This window comes from Enhydra lutris, unplaced genomic scaffold (genome assembly GCF_002288905.1).
Source record: "Enhydra lutris kenyoni isolate GAN:26980312 unplaced genomic scaffold, ASM228890v2 scaffoldscaffold15, whole genome shotgun sequence".
NCBI classification, from domain to species: domain Eukaryota; kingdom Metazoa; phylum Chordata; class Mammalia; order Carnivora; family Mustelidae; genus Enhydra; species Enhydra lutris.
Genome location: NW_019154099.1, coordinates 62,569,631 through 62,588,772, shown reverse-complemented (window position 1 = coordinate 62,588,772; position 19,142 = coordinate 62,569,631). Strand labels below are relative to the sequence as shown.

At 62.5% G+C, this 19,142-nt stretch overlaps 1 protein-coding gene across 5 annotated transcripts in view; it reads right to left on the bottom strand.

Moving 5' to 3' along the window:
* The window catches only part of LOC111146967 (ATPase phospholipid transporting 11A), a 110,704-nt gene that overhangs the window by 52,383 nt on the left and 39,179 nt on the right, over positions 1–19,142 (bottom strand). For all 5 annotated transcript variants that reach the window (XR_002640575.1, XM_022502742.1, XM_022502743.1 and 2 more), the window contains exon 2: positions 5,327–5,449. Coding sequence is in view for 4 of the 5 variants with exons in the window: in XM_022502742.1 (XP_022358450.1) it covers positions 5,327–5,449 (123 nt within the window). In the remaining variant the exon portion in view is untranslated. The remainder of the gene's footprint in view (positions 1–5,326; positions 5,450–19,142) is intronic.

Sequence of the window (19,142 nt, the reverse complement as noted above, 5' to 3'; positions counted from 1 at the left end):
AGGCTTTCTTCACTGGAGCGCGAGCAGACTGAGAACCAAACAGCAGGTCTCCTGGGCAGAGACACAGCCCAGACACTAGCAGCAGGTGCGGGGTACGTGCCTAGATCTTAGCCTCAGTTTCTCCACCAGAAAAAAGCAAAAACCCAACCCTAACTGCCAATTTTCTCAAAATACAGGCATGTCTCCCCCTCCCCAAACTCCCTAAAAAACCAAAACAAAAAGGCCAAGTTTTGGATTCTTCCATCGCTCCCCTACCTCAGGACAACCGGCCGCTCTACGGACTCAGAAAACATTTACTCCTCGTTCCGCTGCGAAACCCGCGGCCGTTCTAGAGTCAGACCCCATATCCGACCCGGTCCTGATGCTTCAAAATCAAGTGAACTTCAGCGAATTATTCAGGGACGGGTCGTAGTTTTTCACGTGTTGAGTCAGTACACAGGCAAGCGCCCTGCGGGAATGTGGCTGCGACCTCAGCTCTGGCTCAACCTGGTACTAAACATCACGGGGACCGTAAAATCACCCAGCTCCGTGGACAGCACAAACACAGCCAACTTTCTAGATTTTTAAGAAAAATAAATATTTTTTCTCTTAAATAGGCCATATTGAAAAAGTCAGTGACTTTCCACCAACTTTTAAAAGGCATTATTAATGGGACGCCTGGGTGGCTCAGTTGGTTAAGCAGCTGCCTTCGGCTCAGGTCATGATCCCAGCGTCCTGGGATCGAGTCCCACATCGGGCTCCTTGCTCATCAGGGAGCCTGCTTCTCCCTCTGCCTCTGCCTGCCATTCTGTCTGCCTGTGCTTGCTCTCTCTCCCTCTCTGTCTCTCTGACAAATAAATAAATAAATAAATCTTAAAAAAAAAAAAAAAAAAAAAAAAAAAAAAGGCATTATTAAAAGAAACATGAGTTATGAGGCAGCCACAGCATTTATCCCTGGTTTCTGGGTTTCTGTGTTTCTGTGACCAGCCTGGACCGATCCGTGGTCCTTTACAGATGTCCTGACCCCAAGATGGAGCCGTCTTTAAGGCCTCGCCCCGTAAAACCGACCTTTACTGCCTAGCACCCACGCCCGTTACTCAGGACCCGTGAGTCAGAAATGTCCCCAAGTACCTGGGACATGTTACTCGGTACCAAAGTCATGTTAACGGAAGAGCTTGTACTCAAATCCTGGCCTTTGATCTCACACAGCGAGCACGGATGAAAACCCAGGACTGGCGGGAGACCGTGGAGGCGCCCAGGGGAGCGGCGGGCACTGCTGGCAAGGGCTTGAGAGACTCATTGCAGCCCTCTCTGACCTTTCCGTATCCCTGAACGTCCCACGTTAGAAAGCACTGATCTTCCATGGGTCATGAAATCAAATACAGCGTCGTCTGCTTCTGAACGAGGAACCACGCTCGGACGCCACGGGAACGTGGGGCTCGTCTGTGTGAAGGCGCCGCTTCCGGACCCGTCCGCCTCCTGATCTCGGGAGCCCGCAGCCAGATCGGATCGGGACTGAAGGCCACTTCAGTGACCGCTTCCCGCTACTGAGGTGCAGGGAAGCCACGTACCGGCTCAGCCGCCGGCTGATTATCCACCGCCAGAAGTTGTTCCTGCTGACGGCTGACATGGTCAGAAAGGGTCAGTAACTCCGGATGGCGCGTGACGAGAAAGGTGGAAACCCAGCGAGATAACGGGAATGCGCGCGGGCACCTGGGCACCACGCGGGCTGGTCACCGGGTGACACACAAGAGCTGGTGGCGGATGCAGGGGCCACTGCACACACGTCGTCCTCCCAATGTCCAGGGCACTGAGTGGGCGGACAGGGGGCCACGATGTCACACGCTCCGCAGACCCTGCATCGGGCCCCAGCTCCCGCGGTCGTCCGGGCAGCAGACGGCCCGTTGTCCCAGGGGTCCCGGGCATAGCCAGAGCACCTCCCTTCACCCCGACGTGAACAGCACGAGATGGTCACTACTCCTTGCTGCTCTCCCACTGCGAACACTTCACGTGGGAGCCTCTGTGAACACCGGGCTCAGCTCTGTGGCGGTCACCGTGGTTCTGAGTCGCCGGGAGCGTGGGTCAGCACAAAGAATAATGTGGCCCACCTGGTCTGCCTCAGAACCGCGGTGGAAGGAAACCAGAGCTGAGTGCTGGGCACCACTCTCACTGACCACTGGAAAGTCCAATAACACATGCGAAGCGGCCTCGGCTCCGCTGGCCCCAAACCCAGGCCCAGCGCCACAGCCGTGCGCAGCCCCGACCTGCCCTGCAGAGCCGTCACACACACGGAGCTGAGCTGCCTCGTCCACGACTGGGAGACCGGGAGTAGAAAATAGAAAATTATACCCCACTGCGGATCCCTGATGTTAGAAAAATGAGTGAGCGTCATGGCGGGCCAGTGAGAGGCAGTGCTGGGGCGCCGGGGGCCACGGGGAGGTGTGGGCTCAGGGGCAGGTGCGCAGCTAGAAGTCAGCCACGGGCGTCACCCGGAGGCTGTTCCTCTGGCAGCAGGATGGGCTCCGTAAGGAGCAGCGGCCTCACACGGTGGTTCTGGGCTCGGGAGACACTCAGACGTCCTGGCAAACGCTGTCCGTCCACATCCGACTGGGAACGGTGGTCGTGCTGCCAGTGAGCAGCAGTGACACGGCTTTCTCAGAGGCATGGCCTGACGGACAGCCTGGCCCTGACGGCAGCGGTCCTGAGGCCGGAGCTGGGATCCACGTGGACCAGCGCCCAGAGAAGCAGTTCGCGGACAGAGCAGGCGGCATCTGGTCCTTCTCCTGGATCTGGGGTCTGCTCGCTCGCGAGCTCCAGCAGGTATGGGGTGTGGGGGTCCACGCGGCGTCAGAGGCACAAGGAAGGGGACGCCCTGCGGTGTGGGTTCTTTTCTCCTTCGTCCCAGACACACCTGACCAGGGCGTCTCCGCCAGAACGCAAACCGAACTCTGAGTCACGGGTCGCCCAGTCGGCCTTTCCGCGGGACAGGTCGGAAGCCGAGCCCGGACAGGGGCTTCTCACCCCCGTGGGCAGCTCTCTCGAGCACGCGGGTGCACCAGGTCGCAGCTGGCAGTGCTCGTTCTCGCTCTTCCCAGGAAAACGTGGATGCGTCACAGCACGCTGCGGGCTTGGGGTGCGCCCGCCAAGCTGTTTTCTCCGCGCTCTCGGAACTGTCAAGATGAGAGCAATCAGGCGCTCTGGACGCCGACAGACGCCACAGCTGCCGTCCACCCCGACAGAGCTCGGCGCGCAGCCCGCAGCCTTCCGAGAGCCTCTTCCGTACAGACTCCGACTAGTCGCTGACGCTGTGGTGTCCGTACATGATTTCTCTTTAAATGACGCACCATCGTCTCCCGCGGACAGCTCGCCCAGCCACTACCCTACCCCTGCGGTCATCTCAGAGCAGAGGACGCAGGGCCCCTCCCGCTCGGAGCGGAGACTCAGGGCCGGAGCGTCTGTGTGGCCTCAGCCTGACCTGCCCCTTGCAAGGACGTCGACTCAGTTCCGCCCGCTCTGAAGGAGCCTTCGTGGGAAGGACACACCGTGAAAGCCCGGGAAGCGGCAGGTCTGTCTCAAACGCTCCTTCCCCCACCCCGTCAGAAACCGAGGCAGTGCTGGGGGCCCAGGGCGGGTAGGGCAGCTGGGGGTGGTGGGGGCCACCCAGGGACAGAAAAGGTGAGACAATGACCTGGCGCCTCAGAGTCCCTGCGGGAGTCTTTGAAAGGAAAACATGAAAACGAAGCGGCCGTCCCACTTCAGCCAGGGCACAGAGTCGGGAGTCACTGCTTCTGGCTGTCTCCCCTAAAACACCGAAAGGGCTTTTCTGTCCTAAATAAAGCATCTTTCAGCGTCTGGCTATAGTCTACCACATGCGCCAGGAAGGCCCTCGGACAGCCCCAGTGAACCAGGAGCTCTCTCTTCCGGAAGGTTCTACAGCACCACGCTGTGCGGAACTTCCCACATCGACCCGAAGGCCCTGGGGGCTTTGTCCCTGGAGGGAGAAGCCAGCCATGGCGGGAAGCCACCAGTGGCCAAAGGGGCTGACAAACGTCCTGCCGGCGGGACATGGGGCCACGGGCGGCCTTGAGCCCCATCACCAGCCCCCGCCACCTGCCCCACCTGGTTCACCTGGTCCCCACGGCCACGGCGTCTGACATGCTTCCCCGATTCTCGATGTATCCGAACGGCATGGGAGCTGATTTTTCAGAAACGTGTCTGGGCCTCCCTGTCCGTGTTGGGCACACCAGGGACATGGTCTTCAGCACGCCCCGCCAGAGACCGCGTCTGGTCCGTACAGGTCACCGCAGCAAAGCACCCCCCACCTCGGGAAGGTCCTGCTCAGCGGCGTCTCCCGGCACGGATCCCTCTGGGTGACCATGTACCACGCACGTCACGTGGGATTTCTGTGGTGAGCAGCCCGCTTGTCCGCATGGTGATTCTGACGGAAGCCGGGACCATCATTGTGACTGATTTTCCATCGCAGTTTTAAATAAAATCCCTCCATTTAACAAAACGGCCTCGAAGAACAAAGTGTTTCTGGAGGATTCTCAAGCTCAGCAGCATCTTCGATCGTCTCCGAGGACTTGAGTAGGTCGACCACATACATCTAGACATGTGGGCAGCCACGTACGGACTTAGTGGGCCCGCCACACAGGGGTGTGTGTCCGGGGCCCCCGCGTGGGGTCTGGGCACACTGCACGCAAGGGACACGGAGCTATGTGTGCACACCTTTGTGGACACGGGGGTGTCCACCTAAAGGGAAAGTTCTCCCAAATCCGGAACCCATCATCTACCTTTTTGTTCAGAGCCGACTAGGAAATTCCGCACCCATCCTGGAGAGCCACGGAGCGGTGACCCTGCAAGGGTGTGGAGTACACCTCCGTGTCCCCGCGCTCAGTCAAGGAGAACACGCGAGGCACGTGAGTGACCACACTCCTGTCACGGCCTTCCGGTGGCACTCGCGACACTGATAGTCCATGCCCAGTGTCCCCGTTTACAAGGGGCCTACACACACCTGCTGCCACCAGAAATATTCGGTGTTGTCTCTGCAGAGAAGGAGACCCTGGCCAGGGGTGGCTTGGGAGGGGCACGTGGCCGGACGGCAAATACATCAGCGGCAGAAGTAGGCCTCCTGTGTCCGTGGCATAATTAAAGAGACGTGAAGGAAAGGGGGTCTAGCTCACAGGACGCACATCTCACTAGCTGTGGGGACAAGCCATGGGACAAGTGGATGCCAACCCCAGCACTCGGTGTGAGGGGCGGTGGCCGCGGCAATGGCCCAGGAGCAGAGCGGGTAACCAGCGTCCCCAGAGGGCCCAGGGAGACAAGGTCCCAGACAGAAGCTCACCTTGGAGGAGACGATTCTGTTGTCGGGGTGCCTCTGCGGGATGTAGGCCTCAGCACCTGGTGGGGGCTCCCTGTGCCCCACGTAGATGGTCCGGCTGTCCACGCAGTTCTCTTCTCCGGCACACTGTGGGGGACAGAGTGGCGTTAGCGGGGAGACTGCTCCTCCCGGAGTGCCAGCCGGGACGCACGCCTCATCCGCAAAGTCTGCCCAGGCCGCAGCCGCCCCAATCCCACTCAACCCTCACAGGGCACGTTCCCAAGGGGCCGGGCTGAGCAGGTGGTCTGCTCCCCCGGGGAAGCCGGCGGGGAAGCCCCTCTAAGCTGGTCGTCAGGGGAAAGGACACGGCGGGACTCCAAGCAGACAGCGCGGCACGATCCCGGGCTCCCAACACAGGACAGCAGCTGTCAGACCCCCGGGAGCAGGTCTCTAAGGAGAGGGTAAGACCGTCACGCAGGACGGCACTGTGGGCGCGCTCCTGCTCCCCGCTCGAGGCTTCTCCTAGGGAGAGAGGCGGCTGCGGTCTGACCTGGCTTCGTATTATTCAAAGGGTCATGCCCACGAGGCCCATGATCTTCTGACCCGAAAAATCTTTACACACATCCAACCCTATGCTGTCAACACAGAAGAGCCAAGACACCACAGTGACAGATGAAAGCTAAAATGAAGCCTCACACAGGCCCAGCTCAGGGTCCCGGGCCCCCTCCCCCAGCCGACGGCCTAGCTCAGGGTCCTGGCCTCCTGTCTGGACGGCCCCTGGGCTCCGGGACTTGGTGGAGGAGAGCTGGTCAGTGTCAACAGGACAGGAAGAAGGTGGGTCAGATCAAAGCTCGGGCCAAGTGTCCCTGATCACGGGCCTCAGGCAGCTCCACAGGGCCCGAGGGCAGCACCGCACCCCAGCCGTTGACAACGAACAGAGCACGAAATGTGGGAGCCCGGGGTCTCCCACCTCCGCCTCTTGCTGTGCCAACCCTGTGGGTCAGGGAGCCCTCACCCCTGATGGGAACTCAGGACAGCCTGGCCTCGCCTGGCTTGGTGTTTTCGCTCACGTGCCATCGGTTTGCCCGTCCCCACCTTCTCAGGGTCAGGAGCCTCCGGGCGCACCCCCGGCACATGTGTGCACATTCCCTCAGCCAACGCCGCCTCCAGGCCTCCCGTCAGGGCCAGGCTTTGCGAGACGCCAGTGCAGACGAAGAGCAGAGACCAAGCCGGTCTCCGTAACTCCAGCCGTGTGTCTGGACACACTCAGAGGGGACGTGAGAAACGCGGGATCCCTGGCAGAGAACAGGATGGCCCATCACCGGCAGGATCTGGGGACGCGGCCCTGCCAGGAGCCCGCGGCCCTATAGGAACCCAGCGCCCCGAGGGCCAGGCCACACCCGAGCCAGCGCGTGCCCCCGCCACCGCCCCACGCCCCTTCCTGCTGCCTTCCCATTTTGGGGGTGCTCACGAAACGCCTCGTAAGAGCATCACATGTCAGTCTCTGGGTGTGAGGGTCAAGAAAGCACGGAGCCCTGGTTCCCCTTTATTTCTCAGGACACAGCCACAGGCTTCCATCCCTGCCACTTGCAAACTTACGTTGAAAGAGAATACATGATAAAGGAACCAGGAAAAGAAAGAAGAACATAAAAACAGCTTTTAGTACAAAAACGAAAATCCTGAAGACCTTTCTCCAGCCACTGGCTTTCGGCCCCAACACTGAATGCGGACGCACCAGCCGTCCCACGGGGCAGCAAGGCGTCCACTGTGTCCGGACGGGTCCCCAACTCTAGGGATGCAGAGTCGGAACAAATGTTATCAAGGCCAACCCACAGGCTCCACACCGTCTAGCGGACGTGCGCTGTTTAAGTGTAATCACAGGACACCTCGGATATGACCACACGGACAGTGACAATTTACCGCCTACAGGACGAGACCACAGAGTCACTGAGCACCAACCAGCAGTCAGCCTCACTAAGTCATCGCCACAACAAATCCACTCGGGGAGGAGCCCCATAGGTCCCGGGTGAGCGCTCGGCTCCACGTTAGGATGCTACCTTCCTGCCGTTCCCTGAGGGACAGAAAGAAGCCACCAGCTTCCAGAAGGCCCCTTGCTCCTGGGACCAGTGACCACTCGGTGGACTTGAAGGCCTTTGGTGAACTCCACTTCCAGTGGACGCTGCTCACCACACGGTCAGTGTCACGGGGCCCAGGACAGGACACCGAGGAAGGACCCGTCCCCAGGTCAGGACCTTACAGGGCATCCCACGTGCGCCCCTGACAAGCAGGCAGCGTCTCCGGGTTCAGATCAAGACCAAGGTTTGCGTGGTATTCTCTGCATCCTTGTCCAGCTCTAAGAAGACTAAAACCAAATGTGCAAGATGTGGGGAGACCCCTACCACAAGGCTCCCCCGAGCGCCCCATCACGCGTGCGTCCTGCAGCGGACCAGCTCCGTGGCTGCGGACACGTCGCTCAGCACTCCTGCGTCCAACCTCGTCGCGGGATTCTGCTTCTCTGTCCAAGCAGCAGCGAAAACAAACTTATTAGTCCCGATTATATGACTTCATGACCTCGCCAGTCCTGAGCCAAACACCAGTCCCACGGTCTGTGTCCAGCAATGGCGCCCACGGAAAGGCATCACGTCGCTCTGAGCTGGAGCATGACCGCATGGGTCTTCACGAAACCCCCGAGGCCGGTAAGACAGCAACACCAGCCTCTGTCTTTAGGGATTCATCTCAGACGGGACCAGCCATGACACCCAACACGGCCTCCACGATGCACACCTTGGAGTGCTGAGGACGGCCGGGGGCGCGCAGCCCCACGCAGGGTTGAAGCTGCCCTCATCGGCTCCTCCCCAGCTCCCAGCGGCCCCGGAGGACGCTTCCCGCACACCCCCATGGCTGGAACCACGTCCAAACCAACATGGACACCTGTCCCACGGGAATGCACCCAAGCATTCTCTGGCCTCCAAGACGCAAACCCAGGGCCATGTCGGTGCCGCTCCAGATGCCCTCCCGCAGCTCACGAGGAGAGGCACTGTGGTGAGCGCGTTCCCAACACGCCGGACTCACACAGAGGAGGAAGGAGTCCTTATCATCACGTGAGCGAAACTGTCACATACAGAAACAAGGAGACACTTACACAAGACGGCGGCTGACGGGGAGGCCGGGCAGAGCACTCGGCGGGCCGGCCGGCACCGCTGTCCAGGAGGAACCGCAGGTAAGGAGGTGGTTTGGGTAGCGAGATCAGCTCCGAGCAGACCCCATGGGCACTGTGGGCTCCGCTCTCCTGACCCGACGAGCCCACCTGTGGATCCGAGTGCGGACGATGCCGTCCCCGGAGTGGCGGCACAATTCGCCGCAGGCCGCACGGCTCGGAGGGCTGTCAGAGCTGGGAATGACCCCTCCGCCTCTGTCCCAGGGCAAAGGAACCTGCAAATACGGTCGTCCCACTAACTCACGCGGCACGTTTCTGTCCAGTCTGAAAAGATCCAAGCAGACGGTCCGGTTCACGGTGAGGGACTGTGTCCCACTCCCGAGTCACCGTGTAAACGGAGTCTAACCCAGAACAGAAGCAGAAGTGACTCTGTGGATAGCAAGCGCACGTTCACGCAGCAAACCCTGCCTCCTCCCGTCCGGTCCCGACGGCGCCGCTGACTCTCACGTGGCTGACGGTCCGGTCCGCGCAGAGGGACCCAAGGACCGTTCACGCAAACTGTCAGGCGGCCACATCGCGTTCACCACCGGTGGCTGCTGGGAAACATGCACGGGAGCCACAGGAGACACGCTCACGCGCCCCGGGCGGCGAGGACGGGCGAGTGCTGGAAGCTGGGCCTCTCCGTCACGGGCGGGAACGTGGGGTGGTGCAGCCGCCGTGAGAGGCCGCCACGGCTTCCCGGAAGCGTGAGCGTGCGGTCGCCACACGAACCAGCGGTCCCAGCGCTCGGCGTGTGCCCACGAGCAGTGGAAGCAGCCATCCACACCCCTGCAGGCACACACGTGCTCACAGCGGCCACGCTCGCAACCGCCGCACATCCCGACCGACGAGGCCGGTCTACCCGCGTCACGGAGTCACCACTCGGCACAAGGACACACACTACAGCACAGGGAACTGGGAAAACACACGGAAGGGACAGAAGCGGAGACAGGAGGGCCCGAGTTGTGGGTTCCATTCACATGCAATGCCCAGAACAGGCAGATCCACAGGGACCCTGCCGGCCAGCGGCTGGGCGAGGGGTCGCTAATGTGTTGTCTGGGGGAGGCAGATGTTCTGACTGGGGGGGCGGTGGGTGCACAGCACCATTAACATGTTCTCCTGGACATGGATGCGTCGCACACATGCAAACGCCCTGTGGTAGGCGAGTCCCACCTCACCAGCAACATGACAGCTACTCCTGCTTCGTGAGTCGCTGTGTGGTCCGTGTGCGCACAACAGCTCTTCTCAGTCCAGCGACACGTGGAGGTCACCCAGCTCCCGAGCACACCCGCCATCCATCCTTGGCTCCAGCTCGCCCCTCTTCATTTTCTTGGAGGGAGAGGCCATTCCTGGGTCTGAACCACGTCCCCCTTCCCAGTCTCCGCAGGGACTCCAGCAACTGAGATGGAAAGCTCTCCTGTAACCCTTTCAGGAAGTGAAGGATCCAGCAGGGGCCGTGACTGGGCAGGACCCCGTGCCGACGTGCACAGTCGCTCTGCATTGTCTGTGGGCAGACGATCGGTCGTCCCAGTGACAGGAGGACGTGCGGCCGGCGAGCTCCGCGGGTCCCCGGTGCACCTCTGCCAACAGCAGGCTCAGGTAGGGCCCAGGCAACGGCTCGGCTGGAGGACCTCGGCCGCGGCTCCCGGGGCAAGGGCTTCAGACGCTAAGCTGGACCCCTCACCTCAGGACATCGCTGCAGCCAGAGCTCGTGAGGCTCCGTCAGGGCGAGGCCTCCTCACAGTGGCGGGTGACCCCCGACCCGCATCAGCACCTGCTCACCCGCCCGCCGCTAGCTGACCCGTCGGCAGAAGCTATGGGGGTGGCAGGAGGGGGCAGTGCCAGGCGTGCCCATCAGATTCCCTTCTGTGACTCTCACACGACCGCAAGGGAGCAACCAGGAAGGACGCTGAGGACCAGGCAGGGAGCGGGCCCGCCAAGAGCCGTGTAGGCGGCAGCCCCGGGGGCCCGTGCGGGAGCAGGACCGAGCCTCCTGGAAGGGTCCGCGCGAGGCCAGAGGACACGGGCAGGCACGGAGGGAGCGCTGAGAGCCGGGAAGAGGAGAACAGTGTGGGCGACCCCAGCCTCCGCCCCCCCAGGGGCGCCGCGGCAGCCACCCCAGCCCCCGAGACGGCAGCCGCTCTGAGAAAAGGTCACTGCCAGGAGCCGCGTGGACGCGGCCCTCAGAACAACCTGCGGGGCGCTTTGCCTGATTCTTCTCTCCTACGGTAGTTTCAACAAGGATCCACCCATCATTGCCCGAGAAGCCCAATCCTGTGTCTGTGGGCTTGGCGGCCGACGGCCTCAGGGACGGGCTGACCATGGGCCACGTTCTTCTCTGTGACCTCCGGTGTCCCTTGCGGTTCTGCAAGATCTGGGGCACAGGCCTGAGTCCCTTAGATGCTGACCTGCTCTCCTGGACGTCTGGGCTGCTCTTCACGGACGTCAGGAGGACCTGCCACTCGTCGGGGAGCAATCCCGAACCAACGCCTCTGCCACTGGGGGCCCCAACGGAAGACGCCAACACGGGCAGCAAACAGGGTTCAGTGTTCACCGGCTTCTTGGAAATGGGGGACAAGACCATGACCGTGCGTCCCCACCCACCACAAAGAGTAAGGACCAGGAACGGAGCTGTGGCTCTGAGGTCAGGCGGAGCCTGGGGTACCCAGGATTCTCCTGCAGTTCCGTGTACAATCCTGCCTCCGTCCCCTCCTTCCAGGGGCTGCGCCGTGGGGAAGGACAAGGGGACGGACAAGGAGGGACGACAAGGAACCAGGGAGGCCTCCTTTACACAGACACACAGACACACAGACCTCAGGATGAACCTGGTGGAAGGATGAAAGGGGCATTTGCCGGGAGCGGGCAGGGTAGGCCCCACAGTGTCGGTGGTGGGAGCGTAGGACCTTAGCCTGAAGCTGACCGGGGCCCCTGGGGTTCCGGGGCCCGCCTGGCTCTCGGGACACCCTATGTTGGAAGTGGGGCCCCAGCATCGGTGGCCAAGGCTGAGGCCGGTCCTTGTTGGCATGAGGCCAAGCCACAGGGTCCAGGCAGGGCTGACCCTGTGCCCCTCACTGCTCCACTGTCACCCCTGGTGGGGGGGGGTGCCCTCACATGAGAAACTGAAACATAGAGAAAACTACAGAACAGAGAAAGAAATCACCGGATTTAAGGAGGGTTAATGTTTTTGCCATATTTGCACCAAGTGAATTTTTTCCAGAAATTAATGAGAAATACAGATTTTTAATAAGCATTTGAAAGTACTCACTTTCTCCTCCTCCTCCAGATTTTGGGCAGTGAGGGAGGCAGAGAAGTCTCATATAGGGACCTGGCTGCAGGGCAGGACCTGGGGACACGGAGGCCGCCAGGCTCTGCCAACCAGGTGGGTTCAGGGTTGGGGCCCCTCCCACGGTGTCCCCCAGGGCAGGTCTGTGTCAGGCAGTGGAGGGGGGAACCCAGCACCCCTGTGGCGTGGGGAGTGCCGAGGCCGTGCCAGTCCCGCAGTGTCTCCGGGCGCCCAACTGCTCTGCACAGGGACATGAAGGTCCCCCCACCCGTGCTCCCGACGTGTCTCCCGGGCGAACACCCGCTCCGAGGCCGCGGTGCTGCCCTCCAGCTCCCTCTCCTCCTTGGAGACAGGCGCCCTCCTGACTTCGCCTTTGAGCCGGTTATAGGATCCGGTTCCCTCGCGACAAGCAACGTGCAGCCTCTCGTGTATATGTGGGCGGGAATCATGGTTTTACAAAGTTCTGAAAATTATCCCTCCGCTGTGGGGGGCTGGGTACTCCACAGTGGGGTTCATGCGGGTTCCCGGGGTTCCAACCCGCACACTCAGGCTCTGCCCGGCTCGCACTCGCCAGGCCGCCCACACAAGCAGGACCAGGAATGTTCCAGAAAGGAAGAAAACAGAAGCGTTACGACAGCTGTCGTATCCGGCTGCCGTGCCGAAGACGTGGGGGAAGAAGCAAGGACACAAGCCGCCACCTTCCCGACACTGCTGGTGGCCCCTCACCGCTGCCCCAGACCGCCACCGTCCCAGACCACAGGGCGGGGAGGGCGACCACAGGGAAGGCCGGGTGTCACCCCGCCGGCATCAGAGGCCGCGCCGTGACCAGCCCCCCAGGGCCAGCGTGCTGCTCCCCCTTCTTTGCACGGGACAGGGAGGGCAGGGCCGCCCGTCTGCTCCCGGGAAGCCCATCACTGGCTCCCCAGACTCTCGCGGGCACAGTTAACGTGGCTTTGGAGGGCTGCGGGCACAGAGCAGGTTTTAGGACACGTGAACTATCTCCCACTAAAGCTGCTGGTTAGTTCTGCCCCCAAATCTGCAGGGTCACAAGCATGCTCACCCCTACGCGGGGTCCACGTCCCCACACCTGCCGGAGCTGCCGCCTCCCTCTCCCGGCACCGACGTGGATTCTACCAGATTCGCTCCGATCTGGGGAAACCGGATAATGTGTTCAGGGTTCCATTTTTAACAAGACGCATTTTCTAAAGGACAAACCTGAGCTCAAGGTGCTTCCAAAGGAGCACACCTGACCACTGAGACTCCATGGCACGGGGCGCCCACGTGAAACGGGCGCGGGCACCATCTGCTCACACTCGGGATGCAGGCCACGCCCCAGCCCAGGACACACAGGGCCACTGAACATGGTGGCTGCCCTGCCCAGAAGGGAGAGGAGCTCCCCGCGCATCCGTGCAGACCCCCTAGGCCACCCCGGGGACGGCAGGAGGCCTGTGAGTTCAGAATTCATCAGCACATGGTTGGCTAGACCTGCGGCGGCACTCAGACCCTCCCCAGCGTGGCTGGCACTCCATCAGGCAGCCTGGTGCCACGGTCAGAGAGCCCACGGGACACAGGGACTGCTGCGAACATGCAGCTCAGACCGACTGTAGCTGATCACCCAGCGGGCGTTTCGAATTTCCAGTAAAACAAGCCAAACTGGTGAGCCGAACACACAGCGGGGCCAGAAGAGAAGCCTGTGGCCCGAGTGTGGTCCCTCTGGGACCTGCCAACAAGCACCGCTCACGTTACCGGGGGCTGGGGACGCGGCAGGTGCCGGATCCCATGCCCGTGTGTAGCTTTCCCTGTCTGATGGGTGAGACGCTGACGCGGAGCTTGGGTGTTTCTAGAAATAGGCCTTGTTCTGGCCCATTCTCAGCGAGGACCCGGGCGCCCCCACGGAGACGGTTTGCGGTTGGTGCCTGCCCTCCAGCCCCCGAGCCCAGGCGCCCGCCCACTGCAGCGTGCTCAGCCCCACACGGCACGTGGCGCATGGCTCCCTCTGTTCCCCGCAGACCCGAGCCCGGCGTCTCAGCCAGAATCCGTCGGAACACCCGGTTTTCCCTCCCCGGCGAATGTGGGGCACCTTCCTGCTAGGAACACGTCTCTAAACGCGAATCATCTGGATCCCAAAAGCTCCAGGAGCTCCACACGGTCTGAAAACACGGCCACTGGGACACGGGCGAGCGGCAGCTGACCTAAGCCGAAACGCACCGGGTCCACAATCCAGATGAAACCTCTAACCACGGGTGGCGTTCGGCCTGCCCTGCCTCGCCGGCCTCCGACGGCTCGCGGTGGTGAGGACACGGCAGGGCGAGGGCAAGACCCACTGGGACAGTGGTAAGGGTCAAACCCCCGGTTCTCCTCAGAGCGCGGGAGGAACCACCACCCAGGAGGCCAGCGTGGGAACTGTAAGGGCCTGCCCCTCCCAGAGGAACTAGCTTGTGGACCCCGGATGTAGGGGCGGGGCATGCCGGGAGTAGACATCCAATCAGTGGGGCGCACGTATATCCACTAGGGTGAACTGAAATTCAATTGGCCGCCTGTGTAGGGGCGGGGCTCAACCACCCCCATAAAGGCTGGTCTGCGAGGCTGTCGGAGGCGGAAGAAGGAGAGCTGTTGGAGGAAGGAGGAGAGCCGGCGGGAGCAGAGCTGTAAGAGCTATGAGAGCCCTCGTAAGAGCTGTTGGAGCTGTAGGAGCTCTTGTAAGAGCTGTAACAGCTCTTGTCAGAGCTGTGGCGGAGCAGAGACAGCGAGCTGTGGGAGGCAGGTGGTTCCGTTGGCTCCCGCGCTCAAGCTGCCCTCGAGCGGCGCGCCGGGCCTAAGCCCGCAGCGGAGGCGACTCCACCATGTGCCCCAACGGCGCCCACCCACCAGCTGATGCTGGAGTGAGCGTTGCGGCGATAGGATGCTAGTGCTGCTGGCCTCCGGCTTGGCGCTCGTCGTGGCCGCCGGTGCCCAAGACGGCCCGCCGCCCGGCAGCTGCTTTGTGTGCATGGCGCTGCCCCCGGAGGCGGCGCGTGCCGGCTGCCCATTGCCCGTGATGCCCCGGCAGGGCGGCGCGCTGAGCCCCGAGGAGGAGCTGTGGACCACGATGCTGCAGAGACCATCGTGCAGCAGAAGGAGACGCTGGCGTGCTGTGAGGGGCTGGTGGGCGGCAAGGCGCAAGGCCCGGCAGCCACAGGCAAGGACATGATGGGCGATCCCCCGCGGGACCCCGGCCACGACGTGGAGCAGCTCAGCCGCTTGCTGGCGGTCCTACCGCCAGTGGCGGCCCCGAACTGCCAGCAGCCCCGAGCCGCCAGCGGTTCTGCCGCCGGCGGTCCCATCAGCGGCCCCGAGACACCTGCGGCCCCGAGGTGCCAGCGGTTCCAGACGCCAGCGGTCCCGCCACCAGCAGTCCCGAACTGCCAGCGGCCCTAAGGCCTGTGACCCCGAGACGCCTGTGGCACCGAGACGCCAGTGGCCCTGACGCCTGCGACCCTGAGACGCCTGCGCCACCAAGACACCAGCGGCCCCGCCCAAACACCGCGACCCTCAGCAGTGGCGCCGCGGGGAACGGCCTAAACGCCAGCAACCTCGCCACGAACCCTGAGCCGCTGCCTCGCCGGAGCTGTGTCATTCCGGAAGCAGCTTCATCTGGGAAGAAGCCTCCTCAGTGAGCGGCCCTGCAGAAGCAGCATCATCAGAGAAGAGGCTTCCTCCAGAGCGGCCTCTCCAGAGCAGCCCTGTCCAGGGAACGGCCTCGCCAGAGCAGCCTTGTCCGGGGAGCAGCCCTGTCCAGGGAGCAACCTCATTAGCAGCGGCCTTCTTGGGAGTGGCCTCTTCTTGGGAGTGGCTCCGACTGGGGTGCGGCCTCATCTGCAGAGCAGCCTCGTCTGGAGCAGCCTTCTTGGGAGTGACCTTGTCGGAATCATTGTCCTCGTCTTTTCACAAGAGACCGCCCTCACCGGTCAGTTTGATTTTTGATGCTTGGCGTGAAATAAAGCTTTGTTTGATTTTCGTTTTATATCAGTCTCGTTCCTTTGATCACGGACCCTAACAGGAACCACGCGATTTCTGGACTTATGGCCACTGTGGGCTCTTTCCTCGCCACAGAACGAAACAAACGTACCCAATTCACAAAGGAGAACATGCTGGCATCCACGGACGCTCTTAACCCCAAATCACTCACCTCCCGCGGCAGGGCAGATGCGTTTCCTCACCTGAGGCACGTGCAGCACTGGGTGCGGGAGTCTGAGCCCCGCTGGCACACCCACGGTCTGCGAGCGGGCCGCCTGGGTCTGCCAGAGTCTCAGGAACCCAAAGTAGATATTTCGTTTTGGGGAGAGAACTGCAGCGGAGCAACCCAAGCCCGGAGGTCAGGGAAGGTCGGAGAACCTGCTCAGTCTGTGGTGTGCACGGTGGTGGCCGGCACCGGTCTCCTCTCACAGCACGAGGCTCCTGACCCCCGAGATGTGGCCACTCCCCAGGAGAGGCCCCGAATCTGAGGCAGATGTGGGTCTGAAACCTCAGCATGAACACAAGAACCCACAACGCCCGCGACGACCCTCGCCTGACTTCGGGTCAACACCGTCAACAGAACTGGGTGAAATGAACGTTTTCTGAAATTCACTTCCCACGTGTCTACAGTTTCCAGGTGCTACACGCGGCACATCTGTCGGCTGCTCAGCACCCCCTCCCCCACAGTGGACGCCTGTGCCACTGCCCCGTCCCCCGGGGTGGAGGCTGCTGGGGGCGCACACAAGGCCCCCCCGGAAGGGGGCAGCTCGCCCGCCACACGCTGTCCTCCACAAGCCCATGGAGGGGCCAGAGGTCAGGCCTGGCTGGACCACGGCTCGGGGCCCCGGTGGCTGACCGCTGCCCAGCACGTGCCCTCGCTTCCCACCTGCAACCCAGCAGCGGCGGCCCTTCCCCGCGCGGTACAAGCTGGTGACTCATCGCGACCAGCCTTGTCCTCTGCAGGGCAACGCAACGGCCCCCAGGCAACAGCGGCACTTTCTCCTTCCTGCTGCGGGCTGTCTCTTCATCCACCACGTCACACACATGCCAGTGGGCGGTGGCTGGAGGCCAGCCCGGGGCCGGGCTGGGTGAGCCGGACCAACAGGAGGGGCCAGAGGGCAGCCCCCAGGGCTCTGTCCCCGTCAGGCAGAGCCAGCCTGCAGCAGGGGGTCCATGAGGGAAGCTTCCGGAAGCGGAGCCACATGTGGGAGGGAGGGACAGTGAGTCGTGTCTGGGCCTCTGTGCGAGGCGAGCATGATCGCCGGCAGGCCCTGGGCACCAGGTGATGGCAGGGACGGAAGCCACTCCTCCCCGGGGTCAGGCAGCTGCAGCCTGACCCGTCCGATGACCCAGCAGCACAGCCGTCCAGGCCGCCCCAGGGCCTCAGCAGCAGGACAGACGTGAGGGCTCCGGAGCACCGTCACAGTAAGACTCTCAGCCGAGGGGGGACAAGCCTGCGTTCGGACCAGAGTCGCGGCTGCTGGGGACAAGCCTGCGTTTCCCAGCAGGCGAGGTGCTGCACGCCACAGGGGAGGGGGCAGCGGAGGGCCCAGGGCAGGGCCGGCTGTCGAAGGCTGGGATGCGGAGGGAAGGGGGTGACGGGTCCCAGCACACCAAGCAGGGGGGTGCGTGCTCAGGGCGCTGCGCCTCCTCTGGTCTCTGCGACGCCGTCACTGCGGCCAGACCCCAGCACAGAGCCCATGGGCAGCGGCCCACACCCCCCGGCCATCTCCGGTGATGGCCCCGGCTACTTGAGGCCAGGTTTTGCGGACCCTGGCAGGGACCCCCGTGCTCCCACATGGCAGCCGCTTTGGGGTCCAACACAGAACCATGCAGAGCCCGGAGGCCCTAATGCGCCGCAGGGATGGTCGTGGACACCCACTGAACCACTGACGGTGTCCGTGGCCCTGAGGATGCAGGTCGGCCTGCTGTAGGAAGCTGTGACCGAAGGACTGTGCTTCCAGGGTCAGCAGCAGGGGTGAAGACGCCGTAAGGACAATGTTCCTGGGAAACGGCGTCAGCCACACCTGCCAGCCTTGTGACAAGCACGCGTACCCTTCCCAGCCCAGCCACGCCTGCCCCTGCCTCCCCACCGCCACCAGGCGACGCAGGCATCGGGGGAGCACGGGCGGCCCCGATACAGAGACGGCAATCACCGGCCGGGGGCTGAGGCTTCCAGGGCCGTCTTCAGGGGGCGCGTTCGGCGCCCGTCCCTGCAGCGTGCGATCAGCCAACAGCCAAGCCGACGGGCTGCTCCAGGTGACCTGTCTGGGGTCTTCTGGGGGCGGGAGAGTCAGACCCCGGCTCCCTTCTGCCGGCCCGGCGGGGGAACCCAGCAACACATGGCGACCCCGGGGCTGCGGCACACCCGCCCTCGGACAGGTTCTCCCTGGGATCTGACAGCGTGCGCAGCGTCACCGTCATGGTGATCAGCCACGACGGTAACCGGTGCTGGTGAAGTGCCCAAGAAGGTAAAGTAAAATCTCTCTATGGCTCAGGTAACAGCTGCTGTTCTTAAATATTCCCAGGTTTGTGTTAACAGACACAGTACGTCACGAAGAATCAGAAATGACTGTCACGAAGGACGGGGTCTTATACCCCAGTTCTGCAGAAACAGGAGACAACGGGAGCGGTCTGCGCCAACACCCCGCGCAGCCCAGAAGCGGGCCGTGAGCTGGGAAGCTGGGCTCGCGCCCAGGTCTGCAGACGCGGCTCCCAGGTCTGCCACGGTTTTCTTGACGGGGTTTCTCCATCTGCACTTGCAAGCAGCTCCTGCCGGGGACGAAGGCCCCATGCCCCGGTCACTCTCCCGTGACGACAGCGCCCTCCGCTCTGGTCAGGTGCAGCGGGAACCCTCACGTGGACGTACACATGGCATCCCGACAGCTCAGCCTCCAGGACACAGCTCTGGGCGAGAAGTCACATTCCGTCCTGGGTGAACACACGCCCAGCTTCGTCCTGGCACGCAAATCCTGGGACACCGGGAGCATTCGTAAACGCTTTTTGTTTCTGCTGTTTTGAATTTTATGATCCTAAGTCAAATCATGCCATAAACTCTGCCCTCTGAGCAGAAGTGGGTGTGAAGGTCACCGTCACAGGGACAACAGCTGGGGGCGTGAGGAGAGAGTGGAACCAGCCACTCAGGGACGGTCTGGGATGGTCTGCAGCCGTCGCACCCCTGGACACCCCATCTCCAGGCTTTACAACAACGGGGAGTTTCTAATCACACCTGCTCCAAACCCCCACCAAGGCCCGGCCCCTCGGGCAGTGCCGCTGAGTCCAGGGCATGGCAGTCTGGGACGGACAGAGCGGGTCACTCCCCGAACACCATGCCAGCCCCTGACGGCCTTCGGGTCACTGCCCCT